General features: G+C 44.4%; 1 protein-coding gene across 2 annotated transcripts in view; it reads left to right on the forward strand.

Moving 5' to 3' along the window:
• Positions 1-222: 222 nt before the first annotated feature.
• LOC138802919 (histo-blood group ABO system transferase-like) overlaps positions 223-20,455 on the forward strand; it is a 50,515-nt gene continuing 30,282 nt past the window's right edge. Inside the window, exons 1-2 of one of the 2 annotated variants that reach the window (XM_069986679.1) lie at positions 223-415; positions 8,888-8,948. In XM_069986679.1, the coding sequence (XP_069842780.1) occupies positions 286-415; positions 8,888-8,948 (191 nt within the window). In that variant the 5' untranslated portion in view covers positions 223-285. Of the gene's footprint in view, positions 416-560; positions 636-8,887; positions 8,949-20,455 lie in introns of those variants that run through there. The other variant, XM_069986680.1, reaches the window with a different exon arrangement.

Below are 20,455 nucleotides of genomic sequence, written 5' to 3' on the forward strand. Positions count from 1 at the left end.
CATCTTCTACATATTTATACTGGTAAAAACAACCTCCTGGCAGTGCCACCTTACTTAAGGGAAACTATATAATGAAGCCACCTAATTACAACAGGGAACCTACCCGACGGGAAAAACTACATACTGAACCAATGTATCTATATAATGGGAGGACCCACCTACTTCTCCCCAATTAACCTGCCCTTCCCCAACATATTACTTCCCTCCCCCAAACAGCAGATTTATTACTGAGTGGAGGGTTCTGAAAAAGTGCGGAGCCTAAGATGTCTGGCAGTTTCTGCAGAGATGAGTCGTCCTGATAGTCTGGACCAGATGGAGGAAAAAAAGGGAAGCGAGCGACTGCGATCAGAGAAAATGCCCCTGTGGGACCCTGGATATAACAGCACTGTAATCTACGCAGCTTACAGATATATAGGTGATTATTATAACCTGAGGATCTGATAGAACTGCAGGTAAAGCAATGCAAAAACAACAAGAAACCCAATCAGACATCATATGACAAAGCAGGGCTGGGTCCTTTAAAAAGGATGCTAATGATTTGGCAGCATTCTGTTCTCTCCCTCCCTTGGCAGCAGCTTCCAGAACGTCTGAGCGGCTAGAATAAACCATCAGGATGTTTTCTCAAAACTGCATGTGTAAGTAACATCGCTATACTATACCTGGCACATATATGTGTAACATCTCTATACTATACCTGGTACATATATATGTGTAATATCTCTATACTATACCTGGCACATATATGTGTAATATCTCTATACTATACCTGCCTCATATATGTGTAAGTAACATCTCTATACTATACCTGGCACATATATGTGTAATATCTCTATACTATACCTGGCACATATATGTGTAACATCTCTATACTATACCTGGCACATATATGTGTAATATCTCTATACTATACCTGGTACATATATATGTAACATCTCTATACTATACCTGGTACATATATATGTAACATCTCTATACTATACCTGGCACATATATATATGTAACATCTCTATACTATACCTGGCACATATATGTGTAATATCTCTATACTATACCTGCCTCATATATGTGTAAGTAACATCTCTATACTATACCTGGTACATATATGTGTAATATCTCTATACTATACCTGGCACATATACGTGTAACATCTCTATACTATACCTGGCTCCTATATATATGTGTAATATCTCTATACTATACCTGGCTCCTATATGTGTAATATCTCTATACTATACCTGGCTCCTATATGTGTAACATCTCTATACTATACCTGGTACATATATATGTGTAACATCTCTATACTATACCTGGTACATATATATGTAACATCTCTATACTATACCTGGTACATATATATGTAACATCTCTATACTATACCTGGTACATATATATGTGTAACATCTCTATACTATACCTGGCACATATACGTGTAATATCTCTATACTATACCTGGCTCCTATATATATGTAACATCTCTATACTATACCTGGTACATATATATGTGTAACATCTCTATACTATACCTGGCTCCTATATATGTGTAATATCTCTATACTATACCTGGCTCCTATATGTGTAACATCTCTATACTATACCTGGCTCCTATATATGTGTAACATCTCTATACTATACCTGGTAAATATATATATGTGTAACATCTCTATACTATAGCTGGCGCATATACGTGTAATATCTCTATACTATACCTGGTACATATATATGTAACATCTCTATACTATACCTGGCTCATATATATATATGTAACATCTCTATACTATACCTGGCTCCTATATATATGTAATATCTCTATACTATACCTGGTACATATATGTGTAATATCTCTATACTATACCTGGCACATATATGTGTAACATCTCTATACTATACCTGGTACATATATGTGTGTAACATCTCTATACTATACCTGGTACATATATATGTAATATCTCTATACTATACCTGGTACATATATGTGTGTAACATCTCTATACTATACCTGCCCCTATATGTGTAATATCTCTATACTATACCTGGCACATATATATGTGTAATATCTCTATACTATACCTGATACATATATATGTGTAACATCTCTATACTATACCTGGCTCCTATATATATGTAACATCTCTATACTATACCTGATACATATATGTGTGTAACATCTCTATACTATACCTGGCTCCTATATATGTGTAATATCTCTATACTATACCTGGTACATATATGTGTAACATCTCTATACTATACCTGGTACATATATATATAACATCTCTATACTATACCTGGCACATATATATGTAACATCTCTATACTATACCTGGTACATATATATGTATAACATCTCTATACTATACCTGGCACATATATATGTAACATCTCTATACTATACCTGGTACATATATATGTGTAACATCTCTATACTATACCTGGTACATATATGTGTGTAACATCTCTATACTATACCTGGTACATATATATGTAACATCTCTATACTATACCTGGCACATATACGTGTAACATCTCTATACTATACCTGGCTCCTATATGTGTAATATCTCTATACTATACCTGGCACATATATATGTAACATCTCTATACTATACCTGGTACATATGTGTAACATCTCTATACTATACCTGGTACATATATATGTAACATCTCTATACTATACCTGGCACATATACGTGTAACATCTCTATACTATACCTGGCTCCTATATGTGTAATATCTCTATACTATACCTGGCACATATATATGTAACATCTCTATACTATACCTGGTACATATGTGTAACATCTCTATACTATACCTGGTACATATATATGTAACATCTCTATACTATACCTGGTACATATATGTGTAACATCTCTATACTATACCTGGTACATATATATGTAACATCTCTATACTATACCTGGTACATATATATATGTAACATCTCTATACTATACCTGGTACATATACGTGTAATATCTCTATACTATACCTGGTACATATATATGTGTAACATCTCTATACTATACCTGGTACATATATGTATGTAACATCACTATACTATACCTGGCTCCTATATATATGTAATATCTCTATACTATACCTGGTACATATATGTGTAATATCTCTATACTATACCTTGTACATATATGTGTAACATCTCTATACTATACCTGGCTCCTATATATGTGTAACATCTCTATACTATACCTGGTACATATATATGTGTAACATCTCTATTGTATACCTGGTACATATATATATGTAACATCTCTATACTATACCTGGCTCCTATATGTATAACATCTCTATACTATACCTGGTACATATATATGTGTAACATGTCTATACTATACCTGGCACATATACGTGTAACATCTCTATACTATACCTGGCACATATACGTGTAACATCTCTATACTATACCTGGCTCCTATATATATGTGTAACATCTCTATACTATACCTGGCTCCTATATATGTGTAACATCTCTATACTATACCTGGTACATATATATGTGTAACATCTCTATACTATACCTGGTACATATATATATGTAACATCTCTATACTATACCTGGCTCCTATATATATGTAACATCTCTATACTATACCTGGTACATATATATGTAACATCTCTATACTATACCTGGTACATATATATGTGTAACATCTCTATACTATACCTGGTACATATATATGTGTAACATCTCTATACTATACCTGGCTCCTATATATGTGTAATATCTCTATACTATACCTGGCTCCTATATGTGTAACATCTCTATACAGTGGCGTAGCCACCGTGGTCGCGGGGGTCGCCGCCACGACCGGGCCCGCCACAAGGGGGGCCCGCGGGGCCCCCCGATCAATCACTCTTGTGACCGCAAGCATTGTTTTGCTTGCGGTCACAAGAGTCTGGCTCCGTCTCTCCCACGGCTGCTGCGCGGCTGCCGGGGGTGTCGCGTCTTACCCCCGGCAGCGCGCGCATCCCAGAACTCCCTGCGCGCCTTGGGCCCTGACTTCCGGTTTCCGGCGCGCAGGGAGTTCTGGGATGCGAGCGCTGCCGGGGATAAGACGCGACAGCCGCGCAGCAGCCGGGGACAGACCAGGAGGAGTGAGGATCAACGTGGGAGCGCCATGTCAGGTGAGTTAAGTTTTGTTTTTTTTATCAGCCTGTACGGGTGGGGGGAAAGAAGGGGGGCATCTATGAGGGTGGGGGGAAAGGAGGGGGCCATCTATGAGGGTGGGGGGAAAGGAGGGGGCCATCTATGAGGGTGGGGGGAAAGGAGGGGGCCATCTATGAGGGTGGGGGGAAAGGAGGGGGCCATCTATGAGGGTGGGGGGAAAGAGGGGCCATCTATGAGGGTGGGGGGGGGGAAGGGGACCATCTATAAGGGAGGGAGGAAGGGGACCATCTATAAAGGGGGGGAAAGGGGACCATCTATAAGGGAGGGGGGGGAAGGGGACCATCTATAAGGGAGGGGGGGGGGAAGGGGACCATCTATAAGGGAGGGGGGGGAAGGGGACCATCTATAACGGAGGGGGGGGAAGGGGACCATCTATAACGGAGGGGGGGGGGAAGGGGACCATCTATAAGGGAGGGTGGGGGGAGAGGGGGCCATCCATAAGGGAGGGTGAGGAGAGAGGGGGCCATCCATAAGGGAGGGTGGGGGGAGAGGGGACCATCCATAAGGGAGGGTGAGGAGAGAGGGGGCCATCTATAAGGGAGGGGGTAGAGGGGGCCATCTATAAGGGAGGGGGTAGAGGGGGCCATCTATAAGGGAGGGGGTAGAGGGGGCCATCTATTTGGGGGGGGGCAACATAGGGGGAGAGGGAATACACAGAGGGGGGCATATATTAGGAGGTCACATAGAGTCAGGGCTACCCACTAAATGAGGGTGTAAAGGGGACAGTACAGATGTGCAGTGTGTAGAGAGATGGAGATGGTGCCAGAGTGTGGAGCCTAATATGTCTGTCTGTCAGATTCTGTGGATTCGTGGCTCGGAAAAGTTCTCATAACGGCCCAGGACGGATGGAGAAGATGATGAAAAGGAAAGAACTCCGATCAGAAAAGACGTCTCCTGTGAGTCACCTGATATAACTGCACAGTAATGTATATGGTGTATAGAGCCTGTGTAGAGCTGCATCCACCTCTATATGACTGGATGAGGTGATTTAGTGTACTGGATTTGGTCAGTAACAATATGGTGGTGATGGTAGTGGTTGTGGTGTGGCGGTAATGTTTCCTCCCTATATACTGGTATTACTGGTAATATTGGTCTCAGTATACAGGATTTGGTCGGTAACAGTATGGCGGTAATAGGTAATATCTGTCTTGGTGTGTGTGTATATATATATATATATATATATATATATATACATACATACAGTGGTACCTTGGTTTAAGAGTAACTTCGTTTAAGAGCGTTTTGGTTTAAGAGCTCACAGTTTTTCAAAATTGTGACTTGGTTTAAGAACATTGCTTTGGTTTAAGAACTTCCTGTATTGGGTGGGAGCGCGAGTGGAGAAGGGGCATGGCCTGCATAGCGGGGTCTACAGCACTGTACTCTAAACACCTTCCAAATTATAGCAGATCCCCTTCAGGCTGGGGCTTACATCAGGGGACAGGACTGTGGGGGGGGGGGGTAATCTCTCCATAGCTGTAACCCCTCTCTCCCCGGACAGAGATGCTGCATGTATGTGCCCCCATCTGTCCTGCTCATTCCTTCATGCTCCCTGCAGTCTCTGTCAGCCCTTGTGTTTCCCATCCTCTCCATTACTGTACAGTACAGAATAATAAATATATTTGGGGTGTGGAACCAATTGTCTGCATTTACATGATTTCTTATAGGAAAATTTGCTTTGGTTTAAGAGTGGATTTGGATTACAAGCACGGTCCTGGAACGAATTATGCTCATAATCCAAGGCACCACTGTGTGTATATATATATATCTATATATATATATATATATATATATATATATATATTATATATATATATATATATATATATATATATATATATATACACACACACACACACACACAACAATAGCATCACTTGGTCGTGAAAGGAGGGGGGGGGGGGGGCCCCAAGTTGGCCTCTCGCACCAGGGCCCAGGAGACATTAGCTACGCCCCTGTCTCTATACTATACCTGGCTCCTATATGTGTAACATCTCTATACTATACCTGGCTCCTATATATGTGTAATATCTCTATACTATACCTGGTACATATATGTGTAATATCTCTATACTATACCTGGCACATATATGTGTAATATCTCTATACTATACCTGGCACATATATATGTAATATCTCTATACTATACCTGGTACATATATGTGTAACATCTCTATACTATACCTGGCACATATATGTGTAATATCTCTATACTATACCTGGCTCATATATATGTGTAACATCTCTATACTATACCTGGCGCATATACGTGTAACATCTCTATACTATACCTGGTACATATATGTAACATCTCTATACTATACCTGGCTCCTATATGTGTAATATCTCTATACTATACCTGGTACATATATGTAACATCTCTATACTATACCTGCTCCTATATGTGTGTAACATCTCTATACTATACCTGGCTCCTATATGTGTAACATCTCTATACTTTACCTGTAGGACAGGTGATAATAGTCTGATAGTCTACTGTGTACTAAGTAAGTCAGATAGATATTATACAATACACAGCTCACATTCCCCCCATCTATTATAAGCCGGGGCATGTGATAATAGTCCGATAGATATTATACTATACGCAGCCAACATGGTGTATAGTCTAGTAGACATTATATTATTTCCAGCTGATAGTCCTCGGTCTATTATAAGTGGGGGTTGTGTGTTGCTAAATAGGGGACTGTATGGTAATTTGTATCAGAATAATAAAAGATTGTGTTGTGTAATAATAGTCGTGTAGACGTCATCAGAGCAGACGGCAAGTGATATGCTCTGCTAGACATTATACTATCATCAGCTAATAGTACCCATCTATTATTAATGGGGAACATTAAAATAATCAGTAGTGATGAGCGAATAGTGAAATATTAGAATATTCGATATTTGTACGTATATCTTCCGAATATTCGAATATTCGATCGAATATCCAATCCCAATAAAGTCTATGGGAACAAGTACTCAATTATTGAAAAACATCTATTCGACCACTTGGAGGTAAAAAACGGAAGCCGGGGGATTTGAACGCTTATCAAATATTTAGCGAACATTCAGTGAACTATTCGATAATAATAGATAGATCGAATACCTTACTATTCGATCAAATATCTATACGATCGAACAGTATTCGCTCATCACTAATAATCAGACGTTATATCCAGCTTATAGTTCTCCATCTATTATAGGAGGGGACATGTAATAATAATCAGATACACATTGTATCCAGCTTATAGTCCTCCATCTATTATAGGAGGGGACATGTAATAATAATCAGACGTTATATCCAGCTTATAGTCCTCCATCTATTATAGGAGGGGACATGTAATAATAATCAGACGTTATATCCAGCTTATAGTCCTCCATCTATTATAGGAGGGGACATGTAATAATAATCAGATACACATTATATCCAGCTTATAGTCCTCCATCTATTATAGGAGGGGACATGTAATAATAATCAGATAGATGTTATATGCAGCTTATAGTCCTCCATCTATTATAGGAGGGGACATGTAATAATAATCAGATACACATTATATCCAGCTTATAGTTCTCCATCTATTATAGGAGGGGACATGTAATAATAATCAGACGTTATATCCAGCTTATAGTCCTCCATCTATTATAGGAGGGGACATGTAATAATAATCAGATACACATTATATCCAGCTTATAGTCCTCCATCTATTATAGGAGGGGACATGTAATAATAATCAGATAGATGTTATATGCAGCTTATAGTCCTCCATCTATTATAGGAGGGGACATGTAATAATAATCAGATACACATTATATCCAGCTTATAGTTCTCCATCTATTATAGGAGGGGACATGTAATAATAATCAGACGTTATATCCAGCTTATAGTGCTCCATCTATTATAGGAGGGGACATGTAATAATAATCAGATACACATTATATCCAGCTTATAGTCCTCCATCTATTATAGGAGGGGGACATGTAATAATAATCAGATACACATTATATGCAGCTTATTGTCCTCCATGTCTCCATGTCCAGCCACTTCAGTAGACATAGAAATCAGCTTTATGCAATCAGCCTTATAGGAGATTAGTGATACAGAGCTCCAAACCCCCTGCCCACACACAGAGATACATGGTGTATCCCCCAGGAGCAGCATATTACCTTACAGCCTACACTTCTCAGGGCATGCTGGGAATTGCTTGAGAACCACACTGACCACATAGTTCTATTTGTATGCGGTGAGCGCCCCCTTGTGGTGACTACAAACAGAGAATTTTATTATTTTCATAGTTTACAGGGCCCCTTCTTGACCCCTAACAAATAGAAGTTTAAAACTGATGTACAAAGTGAGTGTACCATGCGGTCCATCAGGTCCATCTCCTTTCTTTAATGTACCTCAGCTGCTTGGCGCCGGTGCTGGGATCCCTGTGGCCTAGTCCGTTCTTTTGAAATGTTGCCTGGTTGCTGAGCTCTTTGCCGGTCTTTTCCCAAGCACCATCCCGGCTCGGAGGGCCCCCCCCCCCAATGTAACCATATTCCCTCCCCTCTATGACACGGCTCCATTGATTCCATTGAGGGAAGGGGGCTTTGTCCCACTGAAATCCATTAGTGAATCCCACAATTGTTTATGATGCGGTGTATTATGGTTTTGTGCCACCACACCTTGTACTCATTGATGTTGTCTCTTATTTGTTCCAGCATTATGTAAGAGAAGGAGGATGGTGCTCTTCTGCCTGTGCGCCGGCCTGCTGCTGAGCTGGTGAGTGCGGCACATACGTCTCCCTTTGTACACAGCACTGCCAATCATTAGGGTCACTTGTATTCATCGTCTCTGGATTTGATTTTGCCAATTTTAGGTATTTATTTAAATTAACAATATTGGCATCAAATCTGCAATGGATTAGTATGAATTTGCGCTTAACCCCTTTGTGCTGCAGCTAGTTTGGGCCTTAATGACCAGGCTCATTTTTCAAAATCTGACCTGTCTCACTTTATGCGCTTACAGCTTAGTGATGCTTTAACGTATGCTAGCGATTCTGAGATAGTTTTTTCATCACATATGGCACTTTATGTTAGTGGCAAAATTTGGTCACTACTTTGTGTGTTTTTTGTGAAAAACATCAAAATATCATGAAAATTTAAAAAAATTTGCATTTTATGAACTTTGAAATTGCCAGCTTCAAAAAACAAAAAGTCGTAGCACATAAATTAGTTAATAAGTCACATTATCAATATGTCTTCTTTATTCTGGCATAATTTGGTAAACATATTTTACTTTTTTAGGGTGTTATGGGGCTTAGAAATTTATCAGCAAATTATCACATTTTCGTGAACGTTTCCAAAACTGATTTTTTTTAGGGACCAGTTCTTTTTTTAAATGGATTTAGAAGGCTTGTATCCTGAAAACCCCCATAAGTGACCCCATTTTGGAAACTAGACACCTTAAAGAATTCATCTTGAGGTATAATGAGCATTTTAACCCTACATGGGCTGGAGGAAAGTATTCACAATAAGGCCGTAAAAAATGGAAAATTAAAATTTTCCAATAATATATACGTTTAGATTAAAGTTTCTCATTTTCAAAAGGAACATGAGAGAAATAGCACCCCAAAATTTGTATCGCAGGTTATCCTGAGTACAAAGGTACCTCATATGTGGGCATAAACCACGGTATGGGCACACAGCAGGGCTCAGAAAAGAAGGAGCACTAATTAGCTTTCCAATGCAGATTTTGCTGAAGAAGTTTCTGAGCGCCAGGTGCGTTTGCAGAGCCCCTGTAGTGCCAGCAGAGTAAAATCTCGCCATAATGGCCCTATTTCACTGGTCGTTTAGAGGAGCAAACGAGCGCTCTATTCAACGCGGCAGCAGCGAGCGGGTGAGTGTGGGAGGGGCGGCGGGGAGCTGCGGGGGGCTGCCCGGGTGATCGCTGATCGTCCGGGCAGCCCACAGTATACAGCAGCGTCTGCTGCCAATGCTTCTATTCAACGGAGCGACGGCAGCAGATCGTTGCTGTATCTGTCGCTTGTTTTTCAACATGTTGAAAAACAAGCGACTGCAACGATCAGCCGACATGAACGATGTCGGCTGATCGTTGCACTCTATTCCACGGGACGATTATCGTCCGTAGTGGCCGAATACGGACGATAATCATTCCGTGGAATAGGGCCTTAAGTCACCCCATTTTGGAAAGTGCACCCCTCAAAGAGTTCATTTTAGGGTGTGGTTAGCATTTTGACTCCACAGGTATTAGAGGAAAGTATTCAAAAGTAAACAGTAAAAATGAAAAACGCGAATTTTTCCAATATTATGTTCCTTTAGTTTGAGATTTCTCAATTTCACGAGGAACAGGAGAAAAAAGTCACCCCAGAATCTGTAACGCAGGTTCTCCTGAGTAGAACGGTACCCCATATGTGGGTATAAACCACTGTATGCACACAGCGGGGCTCAGAAGGAAGGGAGCGCCTATTAGCATTTTCAGTGCAGATTTTGCTGATGAATTTTCTGAGCACCAGGTGCGTTTGCAGCGCCCCTGTAGTGCCAGTGGAGTGAACCCCCCCCCCATAAGTCACTCCATTTTACAAAGTAAACCCCTCAAAGAATTTATCTTGGGGTGTGGTGAACATTTTGACCCCACAGGTATTAGAGAAAAGTATTCAAAATTGGCCAGTAAAAATGAAAAACTCAAAATTTTCCAATAATATGTTGGTTTAGTTTGAAATTTCTAAATTTCACAAGGAAAGGGAGAGAAAGCGCACCCCAAAATCTGTAACACAGGTTCTCCTGAGTAGAACGGTACCCCATATGTGGGCATAAACCACTGTATGGGCACACAGCGGGGCTCAGAAGGGAAGGAGCGCCAATTTGCTGGAGTAAAACCGCAGCTAGTATCGGTTATTAGAATAGCGCAGTTACTAAAATAAAAAAAAAGAGAGATTACAGGTAATGTGGGGTGGTTACGGGCAACCTGGGGTGGTTCCGGGTAATGTAAAGGTGGTTCCGGGTAATCTGGAGGTGGTTACGGGTAATCTGGAGGTGGTTACGGGCAACCTGGGGTGGTTACGGTCAACATGGGGTGGTCACCGGCAACCTGCTGTGGTTACGGCAACCTGGGGTGGTTACAGGCAAGGTGGGGTGGTTACGGGCAATGTGGGGTGGTTACGGGCAACCAGGGGTGGATACGGACAACCTGCTATGGTTACAGAGAATCTAGGGTGGTTACAGGCAACCTGCTGTGGTTACAGGAAACGTGGGGTGGTTATGGGCAACGTGGGGTGGTTATGGGCAACGTGGGGTGGTTATGGGCAACCAGGGGTGGATACGGACAACCTGCTGTGGTTAAAGACAATCTAGGGTGGTTACAGGCAACCTGTTGTGGTTACGGGAAACGTGGGGTGGTTACGGGCAACTCGGGGTGGTTATGGGCAACGTAGGGTGGTTACGGGCAACGTGGGGTGGATACGGACAACCTGCTGTGGTTACAGGAAACGTGGGGTGGTTACAGGCAACGTGGGGTGGATACAGGCAACCAGGGGTGGATACGGACAACCTGCTGTGGTTACAGACAATCTAGGGTGGTTACAGGCAACCTGCTGTGGTTACGGGAAACGTGGGGTGGTTACGGGCAACGTTGGGTGGTTACAGGCTACCTGGGGTGGTTACAAGCTATCTGGGGTGGTTACAAGCTATCTGGGGTGATTACGGGCAACATGGGGTGGTTACGGACAAACTGAAGTGCTTATAGGTAATCTGGGGTGGGTACCTGTAATCTGGCGTGGTTACGGCAATCTGGAGGGGGTCATTGGCAATTTGGGGTGGTTAGAGGCAACGTGCAGTGGTCAGAGGCAACGTGCGGTGGTCCGTGGCGACGTGCGGTGGTCAAAGGCGACGTGCGGTGGTCAGTGGCGACGTGCGGTGGTCGGTGGCGACGTGCGGTGGTCAGAGGCGACGTGTGGTGGTCAGAGGCGACGTGCGGTGCTTGCATGCAATCTGGGGGGTTACATGTAATCTGGGGAGATTACGGGCAACCTGAGGGGGTCACTGGCAATTTAGGGTGGTTACAGTCAACGTGCAGTAGTTACGTGTAATCTGGCATGATTACGGGCAACCTGGGGCGGTTACGGGCAACCTGGGGTGGTTACGGGCAACCTGGGGTGGTTACGGACACCTGCGGTGGTTACGGGCAACCTGAGGTGATTACGGGCAACCTGCGGTGGTTACGGGTAATTTGGGGGTAAACTGCAATTATTACTATAATAAAAAGTATGTGTTTTATTTTTTTGTATGTTTGTCACTTTTTGCACTTTTACACATTTATTTTCTCTATATTACTATGATTACTGTGATATTTTCTATCACAGTAATCATAGTTCAGTGACAGGGACCAAATTGGTCCCTGTCACTTTAAATTTTCAGAGATGACTGCTTCTGGAGCGCATGCGCATTTCAGGAGCAGTCAGGACGCCGAGGAGGAAGAACCTCCCTGGATCAGGTGAGTATAAGGGGTAGGGGGGGTTACTGGGGGACGGGGGTGACTGGGGGGTAGGGGGGCAACTTGGGGGGACTGACACATCACTTTTTATCCCCTGTCACCAATCATTTATGGTGACAGGGGATAAAAAGTGCTGGGCAGCACATGGTACAAGCGATCAGCGGTATATAGATAGTCCCCCGATCACTGCCCCATGCCAGCATGGGGCTTTGATTCATTTTTACGTGTAGATCACTGTGAACAGACATAGTTCATCAGTTGGATCTGATGGCCACCGCGGGGGGGAGGTTAGTGATCGCCCTACTAGGGGGGGGGGGGGGCTGATCTGAGGTCTGGGGGACACTTATTTAATCTCCCCCCACCGTGAATGCATGAAAGGCAGCGGTGGCGCCGGCAATGCCCGTTACCGGTGGCCGCCGCTATAACGTTAATAGCGGCTATCGCCGGTATGAAGGGTGGCCGGGACGGATCCCACACACTGCCCCAACCCCTCAGCTACCTCCGGTAGCTGGGGGGATGGGGGCCTTCCCGGCCCCGCTATCTTATTCTGTGCCATCGCCATAAAAAACTGATGGCAGCAGAATAAGGCCCATTAGTGACCGCTGTAAAAAGCCGTATCGGCGGTCACTAAGGGGTTAAAGGGGTACTCCAGGGAAAAGCTGCTGTATGTCCTGCAGGAAGTGGTGTCTTCTCTCCAGTCTAACACAATGCTCCCTGCTGCCACCTGCTGTCCATGTCAGGAACTGTCCAGAGCAGGAGAGGATTTCTATGGGGATTAGCTGCTGCTCTGGACAGTTCCTGACATGGACAGAGGTGGCAGCAGAGAGCACTGTGTCAGACTGGAGAGAATACACCACTTCCTGCAGGACATATGTAGTGTACAGAAGTTGGGGGTCTCCCTAAGGTTGGGCAGACAATAGACCCTGTATTATATTGACATAGATTTATTAATGTATTGGTTATTCTTTATTGTATTATAGTGAGGAGCCATGGAGATGGGACATCTTTATTATTCACACACACCACAGCAGGGAGTTACCATAGCAACACCAGTTGCCTCCTCAGTGTACTACACCAGCTAGGGGAAAAGTCCAGAAGATGGGCGGAGCTATTCTAATGAGCTCCCCTCAAGAGGCAGTTGGCCCAGGGAGTTGTGGGTTAGTGGCGTGCAGCTTTGGTAGAAGTAGCATGCACTGAGGGGACTACAGCCTGTGAGGAGATTTCTGTGAAGAGACTACAGTCTGTGAGGAGATTTCTGTGAGGAGACTACAGCCTGTGAGGAGATTTCTGTGAGGAGACTACAGCCTGTGAGGAGATTTCTGTGAAGAGACTACAGCCTGTGAGGAGATTTCTGTGAGGAGACTACAGCCTGTGAGGAGATTTCTGTGAGGAGACTACAGCCTGTGAGATTTCTGTGAGGAGACTACAGCCTGTGAGGAGATTTATGTGAGGAGACTACAGCCTGTGAGGAGATTACTGTGAGGAGACTACAGCCTGTGAGATTTCTGTGAGGAGACTACAGCCTGTGAGATTTCTGTGAGGAGAATACAGCCTGTGAGGAGATTTCTGTGAGGAGACTACAGCCTGTGAGATTTCTGTGAGGAGAATACAGCCTGTGAGGAGACTACAGCCTGTGAGATTTCTGTGAGGAGACTACAGCCTGTGAGGAGATTTCTGTGAGGAGACTACAGCCTGTGAGGAGATTTCTGTGAGGAGACTACAGCCTGTGAGGAGATTTCTGTGAGGAGACTACAGCCTGTGAGGAGATTTCTGTGAGGAGATTTATTGGGGTCAGCACAACTAAAGAAGATAGTGGGACCCATGGGAGTAGTGGAGCCAAGGAGCTTATTTTACAGGGGAACTTATCAAGAGAGACTGACCTATTTTCTCATCAAGGTATTCACACTGAGGGACAACTTCTCCACATACCCTTAGTCATTTCTGGGATCTGAAACGTTGTGGCCCTGAAACCCTTAAAGTGACACTGACCCTTTTTGCATTCTGACTTCTCTACACAGGTGTATAGGGTAAGTTTAGCAGTTTTCATACCTTATTTTATATCATATGTCATGGTGCTTGTTCAAGTAAAAAGGGATCTTTTATCAACTGCAGCTTAACGACAACGGCACCACTGTAGGCCCCTCCCCTCTGTGACCAATATTGAAATAAAGTTCAACTTTTTGATTTTTTTTTTCTTTTAATTTCTACGCACATATTATGATCAAGCACCTTTTATCTTTGAGGTTGAGCCCCACAATACGGACTTTATCTCATATTATCTTACATGGAAGATACTGTTTATGCCTCGTTTTTTCTCCAGGTGGGATTGGCAGTGCCGGATCCAATCCTCTCTGCCGTTTAGCATCATTTACTTGCTACTGCATCATTTTTGTGAATATGCTGTAGTACTGCAATGAAACTCCAACATGTGTGAACACAGCCCTAATTTCACTGCACACTTCTGCACAATCAGTGAAATCAGTGCAGCAGCTGCTTCTGGCCGGTCAGAGATGGTGAATAACTCAGGGGACTGGGGGATCCAGCCCCGCCTCCTGTGACATCACGTCCTGCCCCCTGTCTGCATCATCAGCCTGCACTCAGCAAACACACACAATGTAAGGCCTGAAATATTTGTCTCCTAAGGTGGGAGAGCAGTGTGAGCAGGAGACAATGTGAATTGGCACAGAAGCCATTTTTCTTCACTTCCTGGATTTCTATCAGCTACCAGTGTGGCAGAACCGCACAGATATGGTAATACATTATATAGACACATCTATATAACTTTTAATAGAAATTTTTTTTCCTTATGAAGAGTTCACCTTTAAGATTCAGACCATATGCACGAGTGTCCAATCGGAGGATTCAATAGACTGCTCCAAGATGCAATTGAGAAGTCCAATCTCCTCGTCTCTCGAACCTACTGACCCATTCAATGCCTGATGTATCACCATGATGTCAGTCCACAAAGTATCATGAGAGACCGGGCAAGGACCTCATGTAGTTTACAGGGAGTAAATATATCAGATACACGTTCAGCAAATCGTATTTTCATCTTGCGTATATGACACCCTGGTTATTGTAACACTCAATGGGAGGCATGCATTAAGTCCGGCGTTTTTTACGCCGGACGTAAAAATGCCCCCGCAGCTCCGGCGCTACGGAGATTTATGTAGAGGCGGACTGCCTCTACATAAATCCCGTGCGCGCCGTTGCGCACCGCCGAAAACCTACGCCAGCTGAGGACTGGAGTAGGTTTTCGGCGTACATTTTGGCAGAACGGATGATAAATCCTCCGTTCCGCCCACTCTCCGCCCCTTTTCCGCCCCCTGGCGTACTCGGCGGAAAGTGCCGATTTGCGAATATTTTATTCGCAAATCCACCATTTTTGCTTAAAAAAAGACGCAAATCGGCACTTTCCGCCGAAAATCATCCATTCGCCGGATGATACATGTGGCCCAATGTGTTCACTCTGCAAGTATTACAAATGATGAATGAACAAAGTGTGTTTCTTCTTGTGACTGCTCGTAATTGAAAGTCAATAGAGGACATCCAGCAGATGCAGACTTGTAGCACCCCTGTGTTGTCAGCCAAGTTTGGGGATGATTGTCTTCCCTCAAGACACTGTAGGAGAAAGTATACGCCAGTGACTTGTCACATCTCGCAATACAGTTCACACCCGGAGAAGGAATGTTATACCACAATTCATCCATGCCATGGAGAGTTGGGACTGTTTGCACTTACCGTATAGCCCCCATCCCCCCCCCCCCCCGTCCCGGTCCCCGGTGTACACACGATAAAAACCTGCTCTGTACATATTAAAAAACGAGGATCTTAGAGAACTATTTGATCAGAGTGTACCATGTCACCAGGTTACAGAGTGTACCATGTCACCAGGTTACAGAGTGTACCATGTCACCACATTACAGAGTGTGTAGCACACCTTACTGTATAGGGAAGGTGTGGGCTGACTGCATGCGGCACTCTTCCCCCCTCCCTTCCTGAGAAGCATTGGGGCCGCCTGCGAGGGGTTAAAAGTATATCCTCCCCGTACTCTCCCTCTCCTCCCCCTACTACCACAGCAGCCTATGGCAAGTTTTCCCGGGCTTTACAGCCTATGATACACTGGGGAGGCGGAGTCAGCTTTACCTTACCGAACAGGCTTCCTGTTTCCCGCTCAGTCCACACGAGCCCCTGGTGCAGTTTTCCCTCCCTCCCTATATATATATATATATATTAAAAAAAAAAAAAATGTGTTAATTAAAAGGAGTTATCATAGAGAAATATAGGTTAAGCACTACCGTGGAAAGTAGGGAATTGGTAACCGTTTGGGAAGAGACACTGAAGTGTTGTGTATTTCAGATATGGTGTTGATGGTGAAGTCACAGCAGCGGAAAGTTACCCGGTGGTGATAGCTGAACGGACGCGCACGGTGGGAGTCCGCCGTCGGTGCACCGTATGCTACGGTTATGGTTCGGCACATAGTGCCCGTTGGTTGGAAAGTTTGAAGAATGTTATTTAATAAACAAATGCTGTGGCCGATCTCCACCCAGCAAAAAGTTGGAAATACAGTATCCCGTGTTTTTATTTCAGGCGGCGGGTTAGTTATGATTGCTGTGAGTTTCGTGTTTGTATGCAGTCTACCATGTCACCGCGTTACAGAGTGTACCATGTCACCACGTTACAGAGTGTACCATGTCACCGCGTTACAGAGTGTACCATGTCACCGCGTTACAGAGTGTACCATGTCACCGCGTTACAGAGTGTACCATGTCACCGCATTACAGAGTGTACCATGTCACCGCGTTACAGAGTGTACCATGTCACCGCATTACAGAGTGTACCATGTCACCACTTTACAGAGTGTACCATGTCACCACATTACAGACTGTCCCATGTCACCACGTTACAGAGTGTCTTATGTCACCACGTTACAGAGTGTACCATGTCACCACGTAACAGAGTGTACCATGTCACCACGTTACAGAGTTACCATGTCACCGCGTTACAGAGTGTCCAGAGTGGGGAGATGATGCACCCCAACTGTCGGTACTGCCACCCACAAAAAGGGGAGAGTAACCAAAGATGTATGGCTGATGTGTATAGGGGCTGGAGCAATGATGACTAAATCCCAGTAGAATAAATATAATGGCTTTACTGAATAGTCTTTTAGGATACAGGATATCTTGACAATAAATGACTTTTCTTTGGTACAGACTTGTGTTCATTGGATCTTTGCTGGGTGAAACTTTAAGTGCTGAGGTAGAATAGTGGTAGATATAGCGGTGCTTGCGTAGCTTAGTGTTAAAGGGAACCTGTCACCCCCGTGCCGGGGTGACAGGCTCCCGACCCCCCGTTAGAGCCCCCTATACTCACCTAATACCGCTGGGTCACGCTTCGGGAGGTGGTCGGGTGATGAAGATCTCAGCGGCTGCAGCCCGGCGTGCGTGCTGAGAGATGAGTCCAACACCCATAGAGAATGACAGGAGAGTCCAGCGCTCCGTCATTCTCTATGAGCGTTGGACTCATCTGTCAGCGCGTGGGCCGGGCTGCAGCGGCTGAGATCTCCGTCACCCGACCACCTCCAGAAGCGGGACCCGGCGGGATTAGGTGAGTATAGGGGGCTCTAACGGTGGGTCGGGAGCCTGTCACCCCGGCACGGGGGGTGACAGGTTCCCTTTAAGAGAGAGAGAGAGATACTTGAGAGAGATACTTGTGCCTGTGTTTCAACTATACTGTCGCTGACCACCTTCTGCCCTGCAGTGTTGGGGTATCTGTCCTACCAGGGTGACACAAGCCCCAGTTTTGGTTACCTGGGTTTAGCTAAGTGTCCGAAGTTATCAAGTGACACCCGTGTGGTGTCCTACCACACGGGTGTCACTATTGGTTACACCCTTCAGAAAAGTCTGTACTTATTGTATAGAGGTGGTGATGAAAGTAGTACTAAAGTTTCGCCACTAGACGTCGCTGTATTAGATATGTGTGTCCAGATGCTGCACAGCTGAAAGGTGTAAAGGGTTATTGTTTATTTGTATGTCACATGAATCTGCGAACTAACAGGAATCTGTTCTCTCCTATCGTCTCTCTCTTTACTTCTTCTGTTTGCACTCTTCACCCACTCACAGCGCACTTTAGATGCACTGAGGAAGGAAGTCACGTGGGAGACAGAAAGAGTAGGTCACTCTTAGCTAGAACCCTATATGGGTAGGACACAAGACAGCACACAGTTTTCTTCTCAGTAATGCTACACAACACTATGCAGTGTTAGGGTACAAACACACACACCGTATATGCAGCAGATACGCAGCAGATCTGCAGCAGATTTGATGGTGCAGATTTAATGCTGTGTTCAGTTATTTAGATCTAATCTGCTGCGTATCTGCTGCGTATTTGCTGCGTATCGCAGCAGTAAATACGCTGCGTATACGGTGTGTGTGTTTGTACCCTTAGACCCTCACAAGAGGACAAGTCAAAGACAATGTCAGGATGGTATCTTTACAGAGCATTATGAGCCCCTCGGCTCATGCTGTGCGGCCAAGAAGGCGTTGATATTCTTGTATTCTGTTTGTGTTTTTGTTTGCAGTGTGTGAACACTGGTTTATATGCTCACTTTTGTTGGGAGACACACCCGAATTCACCTGCTGAATTCTGTCTGGCCATGTCATGGATAACCTGTGTTTTGGTTCTGCTGTGACTGACAGGTCATCCTGCCAGTGGATCTGTTTTGTTCTCAGCTGTCTGTGCTTGGAGATCAGGGGGATGGTCCAATTATGTTCTGGATCAGAACCCTGGCCTCCTATATAACTACCTCAGTCTGGGATATCATTGCTAGTTATTGACTTAGTCTCAGCCTGCTTGTGGATTCTGTTTCTTTGCATCTCCTAACTACTGCTTTGTATCTCTGACCTCCCTTGCTTGCTGCCTGCCACTGATTATATTGCCTGTTTTCTGATTACGCCTTTGGATCCTGATTTTGTACTTTTGCTGCCCGACTGTTGTGACCGGGATTGTGGACTATTCTTCATTGTGTTTGTCTGTCTGTTTTGTATTTGTGTTTCACCTAGCCAGTGCAGGGACTGCCGCCCAGTTGCTCGCCGCCATCTTAGGGCGGATAGTGGCAAGTAGATAGAGGACAGTGGGCGGGGCTGAGCTTAGGGCTCACTGTCTTCTGTGTTCCTAACAGAATAACCAGCCTTACTTTTTTTTTTCTCTTCTCTCTCTCCACCTTGCTATGGACCCCATGAAAGCTCTGGTTGAGCAAATGCAAAGTCTCAACCAGCTTGTTCTGGACCTTACGCAACGGGTGCAGCAGGTAGAGTCTTTCCTGGGCCAAAATGCCATGCTATCTGCTGCTGTTCCCCCAGAACCTCCTGTGCAGCTTCCTGATAGGTTCAAGGGCGAGAGAAGGGCCTTTCGAATCTTCAGAGAGGGATGTAAGTTGTTTTTCAGACTTTGTCCCCGGTCCTCTGGGGATGAGAGCCAGAGAGTGGGCATTATGTCACTCTCACAAGGACCTCCGCAGGAGTGGGCCCTTTCTTTGCCTCCAGATGCCACTGAGTTATCTTCTGTGGATCAGTTTTTCTCTGCATTGGAGTTACTCTATGATGACCCTGACAGGGCAGCAGCAGCTGAGAGGCAGTTGACAGTTTTGAGACAGGGCAAGCGACCGGTGGAGGAGTATTGTGCAGAGTTCCGCCAGTGGTGTGTTCCATCCGGATGGAATGATCCTGCGCTTAGATGCAAATTTAAGCAGGGGTTATCTGATGGCATTAAGGATGCCT

The sequence above is a fragment of the Dendropsophus ebraccatus genome, chromosome 10 (genome assembly GCF_027789765.1).
Source record: "Dendropsophus ebraccatus isolate aDenEbr1 chromosome 10, aDenEbr1.pat, whole genome shotgun sequence".
NCBI lineage: Eukaryota > Metazoa > Chordata > Amphibia > Anura > Hylidae > Dendropsophus > Dendropsophus ebraccatus.